The sequence below is a fragment of the Maniola jurtina genome, chromosome 17, assembly GCF_905333055.1.
Source record: "Maniola jurtina chromosome 17, ilManJurt1.1, whole genome shotgun sequence".
Taxonomy (NCBI): Eukaryota; Metazoa; Arthropoda; class Insecta; order Lepidoptera; family Nymphalidae; genus Maniola; species Maniola jurtina.
Genome location: NC_060045.1, coordinates 5,311,948 through 5,324,995, shown reverse-complemented (window position 1 = coordinate 5,324,995; position 13,048 = coordinate 5,311,948). Strand labels below are relative to the sequence as shown.

Here is a 13,048-nt window from a genome sequence, read left to right as displayed (position 1 = left end):
GCCTCAACTGAGAATTTGAGTTAATCAAAATTACTATTTTAATTTGCATGGCAAGCGTCGACTTAAAATTTTCAATTGATCTATCTACATATCCACCTACTAGGGGCGGTGTTTTTTTTCCGAGTTTAAAGTTAGTCTGGTGACGATTTTGCTTGCAAAAAGTTACACTAAAGATTATTGAAATTGAACAAAAGAAAACAGTTTAATTAGAATTTATTTAAATTATTGTAATTAATTTAAATAAATTCTTTCATAGCATCAAGTAAGCTAGCTACAAGGGCCTATAATATTACAATCCATAACTTAATCCATACTTAAGTATGCCTAACATTATATGTAGATGCGAAAATGTGTCTGTATGGTAGTTACTGATCCGTTCGCTCATCCGTTCAACCGATTTTGACTAAAGATGGCTTGCAACCCGGGGACGAACGTACTACTAAGTAGGTACTTTTTACTATGCCGGAAAATTGAAAACTTCCCACAAGATTTTTAAAAATCTACATCCACGCGGAAGAAAATCGCGAGCATCATCTATCAAAAGATATAGGTAGGTAAGTAGATATACACAGCCAAAAAAAGGACAAATCCCAAGCAACCAAAAAAAGATCAATCAAACATCATTCAATAAACATTTTATCTGCTTCAATATTTGCACATCCGAATACCCATCTAAGAGCCGGAACAAAACGCCTCACATGATCACAATGGCGCGGTTTGACTGTAACCTGACACCCACAAAATTGTAAGAACTATCAACTACCTACCTATGTATGTAGTCTCTCCTTTCACCAAAAGTTGCCTGGTGGAGATTGCTCTAAGCAATAAGGCCGCCTTTGCATAAAATTGTTTTTAGTTTTATTTGTCTTGGTTTTTTTTTCTTGTTTTGTGTGCAATAAAGCCTTCTATCTGTCTATCTGTGCATACAGTGTGCAACTTTTACACTGGAACTACAAAATTGCAAAATTATATTGACTTTAAGGCAAAAAATATTAATTAACTAGCTGATGCCCGCAGCTTCGCCCGCGTGGATTGGTCAGATCCCCTGCAGCATCAGGATTGAGGAGTTGGACTCCAAATTTTTTATGAAACAATGTCGCAAAGTTCCTCTATCGATTAAAAAAGAAATGACGCAAATCGGTTCAGAAATCTCGGAGATTTCGGTGTACATAGGTAGAAAAACACAACTCCCTTTTTAAAAGTCGGTTAAAAAAGTAGCCTATTTTACGCCCTGGTCAATCCTCTACTTGCCTGTGAAAGTCCCGTCAAAATCGGTTCAGCCGTTCCAAAGATTAGCCTTTTCAAACAGACAGACAGACAGACAAACAGACAGACAGACAGACAGACAGACAGACAGACAGACAGACAGACAGACAAAAATTTTAAAAACGTGTGATTCAGTTATGGTATCGTTCAAATAACCATATGAGCTTAATATCAGGTAGTTATTTCGAAATTACAGACAGACACTCCAATTTTATTTATTAGTATAGATTTGCAAAAAATTAACGTTTTATCACACGTTGATTCGCATTATTCACACGTATATTCAATAATTTTCTTCTTCTTCACTGATTGCAATAGTAAGCTCTTGACTCTTAAGCAATAAAGCATTGCCTGAAACTTTTATCTCGTGCTCTAATTTCCATAAACCTATGAATTTAATATTGAAATTTTTATGAGCAAAGTTTTTTGCAATAAATTTAACTGAAAAAAAAAGCTTTTTTTACTCTAAAAATAAATATTGATAGATAAAGGTGGCTACTACAAGTAAAATTGCGCACGAAATTCGATATTTTCGTACTTTTGTAGGTACACCGATCAATTTTTGCCTAATCCAGGAATCGAGACAGACAATTGATTTCCGCTTCCTATGGGCAGATAACGACACACCCCTTATCCGAAACTTAAATCGTTCAGTCGTAAAGATGTCTTTATTCATATTATATAGTTGGTTTACGAATATCTACTGCAATCTTCACACTAGAGTAATCTTATTAAGATCGAGACAGATTGCGTGATGCGTCGTTCACTATAGATACGGTGGGCCTCAGAATTAGAGTAGCAATTCCGCGAAATCATTGCATCAAAAACCTGTCGCACTTATGACCTTTTTCTATAAACACTCCACACACACGTAACGCATAGGCATAACCGTGCCACGCGAATATGATCATTAAGGTGCTAAGCGACTTACGGCCTTTGACTGTACCTAGGTAGGTAGGTATAACTACTTTCTTTAAACTTGCGCAAACCTTTTGCTTTATTAGTAATCCACAATGACTATACATAAGAAGTCTTTGGTAATCCATACAGATATCCGTGTAGGCACACATAAAACATGTGCGTAAAGGAATATAAAAGGTACGAGACACACAAAAGCGGTGTTAACCTAGCCAAGTGGTTAGGACGTCGTGGTCTCGTAGTTGAGGGGTCCAGGGTTCGATTCCGGGCAAGGGTTTCCAACTTTTCGAAGTAATGTACGTTGTAAGCAATTAAATATCACTTGCTTTAGCGGTGATGGAAAACATCGTGAGGAAACCTGCATGCCTGAGAGTTCTGCATAATATTCTGAAAGATGTGTGAAGCCTGCGAATTCGCACTTAGCCAGGATGGTGGACTATGGATAAAGCCTTCTCATTCTGAGAGGAGACCCGTGTTCAGTAGTGAGCCGGCAATGGGTTGATAATGATGATGAAAGTAGAAAATCCTTAAATGCTGCAAAGCTGAAAAAATTCTCTGGTACCTATCTTATAAAGATGTCTATCAACTACTGTCGCTACTTTCCAATAAGTTATTTTGTTACATTCAAAATAACTTCAGCATCGTAGGTACCTACTTAAAACAAGACAGCGTACATAACAAATTTGTCAAACCTCAGTTAAAATATAATGAAGTGTGACTCAAAACAGAAAAAAAGTGAAAATAACAGAGCTTCTTGAGGATATCAATAAAGTGAACAGTTTACTACCGACGTTGACATTCGTTCCAAAGCTTCAGTTTTAGGGTGTTATTTATTAACTAGTCCACTCATTGATTTTTTACACTTAATCCTCACTTGACCCTGGTACAAGTGGTTCTTTTGAAAGGTTGACACCCCAACGACGTTGTCTAATTAAACAAACGCAGACAAACTTCAATACAGTCTTAGGACAGTGTCTATTTATTTTATTTTTTAATTAAATACTAGTGAAATAATACTCCATCCTGAATCTACTTAAAGAGAGGTTACGGTTTAGCGGTATAGGTACCTACTGCAAAAAGTTATTTACATTGAAAATTCCCACCTATTTGTTGATAACTTAATTTTATTATTATCAACAAAAACCGGTCAAGTGCGAGTCGGACTCGAACACAAAGGGTTCCACACCATCGTACAAGAAATCTCAAATCAGTACATTTTCATCTTCATGTGATTTAGTGAACTAATTTTTAGTTCGGGAATACAAATATCGATTTTTTTGTGATGTACCTAGGTAACCACAAACTCACGGTTCTAGGATTTTTTCCTTCACTTTTTCTTTTCTTATAAGACATTGCTTCCTGCCCATGATTCCTAAGTCAAGAGGAAGTAGGTAGGTACTCTATGGGTTTCGATTCCCCAGAATTGACAGACACGACAGACAGACAACAAATTGATCCTACGAGTATAATAAGGGTTCCTTTTTTCCTTTTGAGGTACGGAATCCTAAAAACGTGGGAATTATCAAAGACTAACCGTAATGTTTCTAAAAAAGACAGCTACGTTGGACCGAGGTATTAAGACAACGAACTTAAATTAACGAACTTAAGTTAAAAGAGTAAAACTTACCGCCCACGCGTATCTTCTATCTAAAGGCTGCGCGACCCATTTGCCGTTGAATGGTCCATACTTAGTTCCACAAGGGATATTGCCTCTGGAGAATACACCACCAGACTTGAGCATCAACTCACTCGGCAAATTCAATTCCGACTTCTCATTCTCGTCATTAAAATCTTCGTTTCTATCTGGACTTTTGGACTCTAGGAACCTTTGATTCGGTAGATCTAAAGGTCTTTGTAAATAGTTGCGTGTGTAGTCGTAGCTCGAGAGATATGTGTCGTTCAGGCCAAAGTCCAAAGCGTTGTAGTACTCTTTCATATCAGTGCCAGGGGCCATGGCCTCCTGCTTGATGTGGACTAGGGTGGGCGCGGGGTCTGATGCTGTGGAGTCCGTCGGGCTTGGTGGAGGACTGCCCGACTCCTGGCTATCTGCCGCTGTTGAAAAATAAACATGGTTAATCGAAATGACTTTTCTATAAGTTTTATAGTATGCTCGTGTAAGTTTCGTGTAAAAAATATTCCTACTCTAATTTTAATGTGTACAATCCGCATGATTGTAAAGTCTATTCAAAGCCTGTTTGATAAAGTCTCTTCATATTTTACCAATAGGTAGGTATTAATCAGCGGGAGTGCCGTGCCAGAGAGCCTAGTTTTTAACCCCCGACCCAAAAAGAGGGGTGTTATAAGTTTGACGTGTGTATCTGTGTATCTGTGTATCTGTGTATCTGTGTATCTGTCTGTGGCATCGTAGCGCCTAAACGAATGAACCGATTTTAATTTACTTTTTTTTGTTTGAAAGGTGGCTTGATCGAGAGTGTTCTTAGCTATAATCCAAAAAAATTGGTTCAGCCGTTTAAAAGTTATCAGCTATTTTCTAGTTTTCTTGTAGAAAAGAAGGTTAGAATAACCCTTAGGTTCATAATATTCAAGTGTCAATTGACAAATGTCATGCTGTCAAGATGGACGTTGCCTAGATATACATAATTATTTATTTGAAAATGATTTGTCGGGGGTGTTGAAAATTTTTAATTTACACTTGTTTATTAGTAAGTGAACCAACCAACTCCTTGACAACGCGAACCTGTCTTATATCAGACGTAAATAAAAAAATTGATGGAATGCAAGATGGTGATCGCATTATGCCTGGTTTCCGCTCGCCACAAAGAGCTTCCGCTTGTCTCTTGTCTCTCAGAGCATCCCTCCGAAATGCAAATCAACATGAAGATATGCCTTTGTTTTTTATTTTCGTCTTTTTGCGTCTGTAGCGATTATTAGCAAAACATACAAATATGCAGAATCAGTGGATACATATACTACAGACTTTAGATGATTTTTTAGATTAGGTTTTTATTTTATTTTCGTAGATATAGTACCTGACTAACTAAGACACGGCAAAATTATTTGCTTACCAGTGCATAAAACAAAGCATTATAATGTGTGACTAACTCGTTCACGTACATTAACTGCGTCACTAAGTTCTGCACTTATATAGAATTCGATTTTTTGTCATAGGATTTGACCTAATTACCACGTCTTTAATCTAATTAAGAACAGCAGGAAATATTGGTCCTTTGTCCTTTAGCCTAGGCGTAGAAAGGTTCAAAATTATTCGTCAAAGTTTTTTGGAAAAAAAAAAAATGTGTATAGGTAAATACTAACCAAATTGTTAAAAATAGAATTGTGACTCATTTTGTTCTATTTCAAGAACGTAAAGAGATCATTTTATTAGGTAGGTACCTATAGTTTTACAAAAAACAAAATTGATAATGGAGACGGAATTACTGAAAGAGCAATCAAGTTCAAATTAAATAAATGAAATAAACATGATTGTCTCAAAACTACTCTGCCAAAAAAACCACTTTTGAAAATGGCGCCATAAGGCCGCCATATTTACCTGAATACATATGAACCTGGAAAACATTACACTCTTTTTTTGGTCAGTCGTGTAATAGAGTTCTCGTACATCCTAATAATAAAAAGCTATCTATCTTTTTCCAGTAGCCAGATGATTTATTAACCCATTATCAACAAAAAAAAGTACAAAGACAAACAGCTAACAACAGTGTTTAGCGAAGGAAACAAATTCATTACTGCGCGACGCGACGCAACGCGTGTCATCAATAAACTACATCCCCCAGGCAAATACAGCTGAAAGAGACACTCCATAAATCATAACGGCCCCATTACTACTAATATACTTGTTAAAACAACCCCTCTATCTTGTCCATACGTCTTCCAGCGCGTGGCGGTAAAAAAGTTAATATAAAGTTTTAAAACTAACACCCGTAGATCGCGAAAAGAAATGGGCTGAATTTGTTGTAGGCTTCTTCTCAGTACAGGGCGCGTTTGGAACCCTCGTAGTTTTAGTTTTAAGCAATTTATAAAGTTTTAAAACTAACACCCGTAGATCGCGAAAAGAAATGGGCTGAATTTGTTGTAGGCTTCTTCTCAGTACAGGGCGCGTTTGGAACCCTCGTAGTTTTAGTTTTAAGCAATTTAAATGGACTTTGGTTTAAGTACTTAATTAATTAAATTCAACAATTGACAATCAAAAAATGTACAGTGGTTCTCATTTTGAATAAAAGGCAGCTTTACTTTATTTAGTAAAAAAAAATCCGATATACAAGACTGATATTCCCTTTTTGACCGACTTCCAAAATGAAAATTGAAAATACTAAGTATTTGTTAAGGAACACATTTTTTTTTGTGATGCAATCATAAATTCACGGTTTTTGGATTTTTTCCTTTACACGTGCTATAAGACCTACTTACCCACGGTCTGCCTTTCATGATTCTAGATCAACGGGAAGCACCCTATAGGTTTTCATGACAGACATGACAGACGGACAGACAGACAGACAACATAGTGATCCTCTAAGGGTTCCGTTTTTTTTTTTGAGTACGGAACCCTAAGAAGTGTAATATATAACTTATATTAAATAAACATGCCCTAAATAAACATGGTGTACCTAATATTGCAACTTTAAACAGTTCACAGATGAATCAATTTTTTTTTTTTTTGGTTGAATCATGATTTTTAGTCCTGTATCCTAACTGTTTTACATAATAACTAACTCAAAAATAGCAAGGATCGTTGTTGAGGCCTCTATTCAGGATCTGACTCCACCGATGCCCTAGACTTCACTGATTATGTAGGTAGGTATGTATTAGTTACACCAAACACTGTATTTTATAACAACTTTAAGAGTAGCTCAGTTAAAATCACTATGACTCTTTTGCTTTGCAGTCGGGCAAAACAACCCCTATCTTGTCCATTACATCTAATGCCACGTGGCGTTAAAAAAAACCACATAAAATTAGACGCTCGATAGACTTCAAACACAATGAGATTACAGGAGGAATGATAACTGCTTAGCATTATAAAAGTGCAGTTCCGTACAATAAGCAGGATATGCGTGAACGTGTCTAAAGAATTCCTTTTTTTAACCAAAGCGTTCTTTACTGTGGTTCTTTTACTCGGTTGCTATGCCGGTTCACCTGTCGCAAATTAATTCATAATTTCACTTTTCTGAAACCTCTTTATTCAATATAACCTAAAAGATTATTCATGAAGTTTTCTCCGTGAAAAAACTTTTTGTCAATACAATATATGTATTGATCCTTATTAAAACCGCAGTTTACTATTTTTCTAAAAATCTAATGGATAAATGTTAATTTTAATTTTTAAACTTCACGCTATCGCTACAAATAATTACCTAAGTACTTAACATTTTTTTTGATTTATCCTTATTAATATAAATAAGGACTCTTTCGCTAATAGGAAGAGTTTTCTTAAAAAACAATTGTTGTATTTGGTAAATATAAGTACTTACCCTTTTTAGCTGTTCTTGAACGGCATACATACTTATTTAAACAAAAATAAATGTAATTTAAATCTGGCTGGACAGAATGAGGTGTCGTAAAAAATGCGTTCGAATTTCAAATTCAAATTAGCCATCGCGTAGATCGTTTGGAGTTTTGTGAGTGTTGGCTGCGTGCACGGACAATGCGGAGGAGTCGTCGTTAAATCTCTGGTTTCCGCAGAAACTTACGACGGATTTAAAATGAGAACAAGATTTGCGAACAGAGCATGGTGTGGAGACATTTTATGCTGAAAATTACCTGCTTTGAAAAAATTTTCCTATAAGCTCAACCACAGTTTACGACAGTAAGGAAACCTTTATCGTCGAGGCTTCGACGTCACAAGCAGGCGTCAAAAATTAGTACATTTGACGCAGGTAGACCTATAGTAGCCCTATTTTTCTTTGATTTTACGTCACCATAGCCTAATATTCACATATATCGTCGATTCAGGATCAAACCGAGAGTTCCTTCACTCTGGTTCACTCTATCTCAGCTTACAAGTAGGTTTCTTGAACCCTTGTACCTAATTCTGTTTTATTAAAAGGAACTTCATCATCATGTTCAACCAATCAACGGTTCACTACTGAGCACAGGTCTCCTCTCAGAATAATTTGTACCTACCACTACATAATATTACAAATTAAATTCCCCGCCGCGCTGAGCTCGTGTTTGTTCGGACTAATCTCAGAAACTATGTACGGATTTTCATATGGTTTTCACCAATAGAAAGAAGGATTATCTAAAAAGATAGACAAGATACCGGTATGATGTATACTACAAGTGTAAATTAAAAATTTTCAACACCCCCGACAAGTGAAGGTTACAGTAATTAGAAAAGAGCTGATAACTTTCAAACGACTGAACCGATTTTCTTGGACTATTCCGCGCCTACGATCCAAAGTATCTGAGTTTTCCAAAACATCATTTCCAAATAAATAATTATGTATCAAGGCAACGTCCATCTTGACAGCATGACATTTGTCAGTTGACACTTGAATATTATGAACCTAAGGAAGCCTAAGGGTTATCTAACCTTCTTTTCTACAAGAAAACTAGAAAAGAGCTGATAACTTTTAAACGGCTGAACCGATTTTTTTGGATTATAGCTAAGAACACTCTCGATCAAGCCACCTTTCAAACAAAAAAAAGTAAATTAAAATCGGTTCATTCGTTTAGGCGCTACGATGCCACAGACAGATACACAGATACACAGACACACACGTCAAACTTATAACACCCCTCTTTTTGGGTCGGGGGTTAAAAATAGTGAATCAAGTCGAAAAATTTGTGCCCATCTGAGAGCTTTCGTGGTATGCACTTCGTTATGAGCTGTTATGGGTTTTTTTCTTACTAAAGTTACACAAAAAAATCTATAGCGGAATAAATCCTCTCCCATACGAAGCCGGGGCGGATCGCTAGTGCACAATAAATGAGGCTTATGACCTGTAATAGGACATATGAGCAACTTAAAAGAAAATTAACATTTTAATACAGCACAGACTATGTCCGAAGACCTCACGGCAAGTCGATTTCACGTGTTAGCTACGGCGACTGACAATAACCTCAGCTTGCTGACTGTGTCACAGAGTTCACAGGCCGAACATCATAAAATTCTCTCAATACTACAATGACACTCATTATAATAAATTAGCACTCTTATTTGTACGTAATAAGGGTCAAAATGCCGTGTGCGTATTGGAAAATTAAGCAGGCGTGCAAACTGCATGCCTCATCGGACATACATTTGCAAAATAGGTACTTAGGTACTCATATTTTGACGACCGCAAGTGTTTCGTTGAAAGCAAAACTTTCTAATAATACTTATCTCAATACGACATGATGCCCGCGACTTTGCGTGGATTCAGGTTTTTTTAAATCCCTTGGGAACTCATTGATTTTCCGTAATAAAAATTAGCCGATGTCCGTCTCCGGGGACCGGGATGCAAGCTAATTCTATGCCACAGTCCACGTCAAAATCGGTGAAGGGAATGGGCCGTGGAAAGGAAACAGACAGACAGACAACAACAACAACAACAACAAATACTTAACTACTTAGATGAAAATATAAACGTTTTTATAATAAAGTTTGTAAGTAAGTTTTAATGTGTATTTATTTGTGTGTGAGTTGTGGCCAAAACAAAGGAACATTTTTAAAATTATTAATTTGAAGTGCCACCTAAGTAAATTATTACGTATTATTAATTAATTAAGTACATATTATTATTATTTTATATTTTGACGCGATCAGAGATAACTAAACCAAATTATTAATTAACATAAAATTACCTAATTAAAAAAAAAATAGTACACGCACCTATCTTTCCAAGGTACAGAACCCTTGGTATGCGAGTTGGACTTGCACTTAGCTGGTATTTTCATATTAAAGTATTTATTAGCAACCACAACAATAAAAGCAATAAAATAATAAAGCAATAAAATCATATAACTGGGCACCTAAGAAACACAAGTGAGTTAAAAACTTGTGCATCTTGATTATATAAACAAACCCTTGACAAATCTTAACAACTTAAGCTGTATCAAACAAACAATACAAACAACCTTCTCAAGCCGGCGGCGCCCGCCAAAAGCTGGCACCTCCATGTTGCCACAGATAAAATATATAGATTATGATCTGTCATATTTTTGGGTTGTTTCTAAGGTCGTTTCGCACACTCTTAACAGATTTAGATAACACTCGATTGGCTTCACAAAAAACTTAAAACATGTTAGTGGTTTCATTTTTGTGTTTGTCAATTTTATTTATATCTACCTGACAAGGCCGGCTGGGGTTGTACGAGTAGTGCACCCTCTTGGACTAACTATATCATTTAAAAAAATTGCACTCACTTCGCGCGCGTTTTTAGGGTTGCGTACCTCAAAAGGAAAAACGGAACCCTTGTAGGATCACTTGGTTGTCTGTCTGTCTGTCATTCTGTCTTTCTGTCTGTCCGTCTGTCCGTCTGTCCGTCTGTCCGTCTGTCCGTCTGTCCGTCTGTCCGTCTGTCCGTCCGTCCGTCTGTCGTGTTTGTCAATAAAACCTATAGGATACTTCCCGTTGAACCTAGAATTATGAAATTTAGCAGGTAGGTAACTCTTATAGTACAAGTAAAGGAATAAATCTGAAAACCGTGTGGTTAGGTACATCACAAAAAAAAGTGTATTAATTTTCAAAGTAAGATATCAAGTGGGGTATCATATAAAAGACTTTACTTGTACATTCTAAAGTAGATTTTTATTTATTTTTATGCATAATAGTTTTTGATTTATCGTGAAAAATGTCGGAAAAATACCCGAGTACGGAACCCTCGGTGCGCTAGTCTGATTCGCACTTGGCTGGTTTTTAGGGTTCCGTACCTAACCCTGTGTAACGCACAAAAGATAGATAAAGGTGTTTCATCAGTCTTTACTTGCCTATTATTATAATCTAAGGGAAGACCGAAAGAAAGAGACCATGCGGAAGCAGCCCGAGACTTTGGATGGACCAGGTGAAGGAAGCATTTGACTCTGGAATCTAAGTACTTACAGCTAAGTTCCTACCCAACAGTATAGAAGCGACTGCGTTGGATGAATATTAAAAGAGGGTATTACCAGAAAGTCTACTAATCTGCACTTGGCCAGCTTAATAGACTATGGCTTTCTCATTCTGAGGGGAGACCCGTTCTCAGTAGTGAGCCAGTGAACAATTGATGATGATGATGATTACCAGAAAAGAGCCACGATCCTTAGTAATGAGGAAACGACGCGAGGAGGAGGTAGAAATAATCTAATTATTTATTATCTCTAAAATAGTTATTTACCTACGTAATAATTTTGAGGAAAACTTTTAAATTAGATCTCTTACATTTTCCTCTTTTGTTGGCGGAAATAGGTAGCTTTTTATAGTTCCTCTTTTTGAATAAATAAATAAATAAAATTGATTTTTATTCAATTAAACTTTTACAAGTAAGTAGGTAGGTACTTTTGAATCATCAAAATATGCTTCGGTAAGTTCCAAACCTGGTTCGGAAGGCCTTTCCTAACCAGCAAGACACTCGGCGGTTTATTTAATTTTACCTATTAGGTATTAAGTTGGTAAGTACTTAGGTACATGCATTCCTATCAACTCTAATTAGGTAATATTATTTATTTACAAACTTCAGAGATAATGGAGAGGCGGTTTTTTTTGTCATTTGAAAAAATATTAAAAGGTTTAAAAATTAATAAAAGTTTATTTCAAAATATGCAAATAAATAAAAATCCACTGATCATCCACTTTAAAATTTCGACTCTCATTTCCCCAAAATACTTTTTACCATAAGGTTTCATAAGCATTATTTCAAATTCCAAGTTAGCATTAAGTAAGTAGTAATTTATCTACTGAAATAAGCTGGGACAGACGGACAGATGGGCCGAAATTAGAAAGGGTTCCTCTTTACCAATTTAGTGCGGAACTCTAAAAATACTTTGTCAAAGCTTACCGGACATCTTCATTTTCCGTCAACGGACAATTTTCTCACAGCATTTTAGATTTTCTACAAGTCCATGAACACATCAACATAAAGTTTCCAAAAACAATTTTAATTAGAGTCACTGTTTAATTAATTATGTTACCAAAATCATATTGTTTAATACAAAAATAGTAATTTTTTTAATCACAGTCATTTCCTCAGCACACAGCACTATCCAAAATAAAATAAAAAAAATACGATACGTTTACGGTTTATTTGAGGATTGTCTTTAGTGATGTGTACGCGTTACGTTCGACCGATTGAACGTCGATAGTGCAGTGCCGTCGGTAATCGCGAGATATGTGCGACGACCGCGACGAGCGCTCCCAGAGTAACGAGAGGAGGCGAGAGCTCATCCCTAGAATCCCGAATCATACCCTCGCCCGGGCCGCCCCTTCCCCTCACACCCCGCCTTGTCTTTGTACCGCACCCCTCTCTTTCATACGAGTTTCGGGGACGCTTACACAAGGTTATCTGAAAACATTGATGCGAATATTTTTCTCTGGATTTCTATTCCACTGTATTAATTAATTAACGCAAACATTTTTTCTCTGATTTTTAACTACACTGTATTTCCCCCAAATATTTTTCTAACTCGGTATGGATGTCTTTATTCTATCGTATAGAATAAAGACATCTAACTTCAAACAGGAGCTTTGACTTCTGGTTACGATATCAAAATGTTTGTATTTCTTATGTATCGTATCGATGACGCGGCTGTACCTCTGTTACCATGATTTACATCGATAACGTTCAAACAATGGCACCAGTTATCGGCTTCGCTTATAAGAATTCCAGGTAGGTACCGACATTCGATCTTTTTGTTTCTATTTCAAACGAGCTCCCTTATCCATTCGTACGCGACATAAAGTATGTAACTGTGACTGACAATTAAG

The 13,048-nt window shown here is 36.4% G+C and overlaps 1 protein-coding gene across 3 annotated transcripts in view; it reads right to left on the bottom strand.

The window, feature by feature from the left end:
• LOC123873763 (histone-lysine N-methyltransferase MECOM-like) overlaps positions 1–13,048 on the bottom strand; it is a 144,335-nt gene that overhangs the window by 52,802 nt on the left and 78,485 nt on the right. For 2 of the 3 annotated variants that reach the window (XM_045918782.1, XM_045918783.1), the window contains exon 3: positions 3,812–4,236. In XM_045918782.1, coding sequence (XP_045774738.1) covers positions 3,812–4,236 — 425 coding nt within the window. Of the gene's footprint in view, positions 1–3,811; positions 4,237–12,122; positions 12,516–13,048 lie in introns of those variants that run through there. The other variant, XM_045918784.1, reaches the window with a different exon arrangement.